The following is a 1,085-nucleotide window of genomic DNA, read 5'->3' on the forward strand; positions in this document are numbered from 1 at the left end:
TTTTACCCAATGTAAAGTGTCAAATTTGAGAGATTAATGCAATTTGCTAAAGCAGAACCTAAGCCTGATGCACCCATTGCACCAATTAAAAATCCACTTTTTAAATATTGAAGAAAAAATATATCATTAAATAGTTAATTAGAAGGAAAAAATGAAGAAAAAATATGAAATAATAAGATTAATTAATTTATAATAAAGGCAAAATTTGAAAATAAAGTGATGTGCTAAATTAACAAAGAAAGAAAGAACAAAAAAAGCAAGCACAATAAAAAGAAAAAGAAAAAAGAGCTTTGTTGTTTTAAATTAGTTTTTATAATTAAAAATATCACAATCCAAAACAAATAAACTGTTTTTACCCAAGATCAAGTGTCAAATTTGAGAGATTAATGCAATTTGCTAAAGCAGAACCTAAGACTGATGCACCTTCATCACCAATTTAATTGTAACTTTTTAAATATTGAAGAAAAAATATATCATTAAATAGTTAATTAGAAGGAAAAAATGAAGAAAAAATATGAAATAATAAGATTAATTAATTAATAATAAAAGCAAAATTTGAAAATAAAATGATGAGCTAAATTAACAAAGAAAGAAAGAACAAAAAAAGCAAGCACAATAAAAAGAAAAAGAAAAAAGAGCCTTGTTGGTTTAAATTAGTTTTTATAATTAAAAATATCACAATCCAAAACAAATAAACTGTTTTTACCGAAGGTAAAGTGTCAAATTTGAGAGATTAATGCAATTTGCTAAAGCAGAACCTAAGCCTGATGCACCTTCCTTACCAATTTTATTGCCACTTTTTAAATATTGAAGAAAAAATATATCATTAAATAGTTAATTAGAAGGAAAAAATGAAGAAAAAATTTGAAATAATAAGATTAATTGATTGATAATTAAGGCAACATTTGAAAATAAAATGATGAGCTAAATTAACAAAGAAAGAAAGAACAAAAAAAGCAAGCACAATAAAAAGAAAAAGTAAAAAGAGCTTTGTTGTTTTAAATTAGTTTTTATAATTAAAAATATCACAATCCAAAACAAATAAACTGTTTTTACCCAAGCTAAAGTGTCAAATTTGAGAGATT

At 23.2% G+C, this 1,085-nt stretch overlaps 1 protein-coding gene across 1 annotated transcript; it reads right to left on the reverse strand. All coding sequences in view use genetic code 6, as the record gives it.

Moving 5' to 3' along the window:
- Nucleotides 1-325: 325 nt before the first annotated feature.
- TTHERM_002653482 (transmembrane protein, putative) lies at nucleotides 326-1,046 on the reverse strand (the record flags this gene model as incomplete). The annotated part of the gene is made up of 2 exons (XM_012795218.1): nucleotides 326-639; nucleotides 990-1,046. Coding segments are annotated over 2 exons (369 nt in total), but the record flags the coding sequence as incomplete, so codon positions are not given.
- Between the last annotated feature and the right edge of the window lie 39 nt (nucleotides 1,047-1,085).

This window comes from Tetrahymena thermophila (assembly GCF_000189635.1).
Source record: "Tetrahymena thermophila SB210 genomic scaffold scf_8254928, whole genome shotgun sequence".
In the NCBI taxonomy this organism is placed as follows: Eukaryota; Ciliophora; class Oligohymenophorea; order Hymenostomatida; family Tetrahymenidae; genus Tetrahymena; species Tetrahymena thermophila.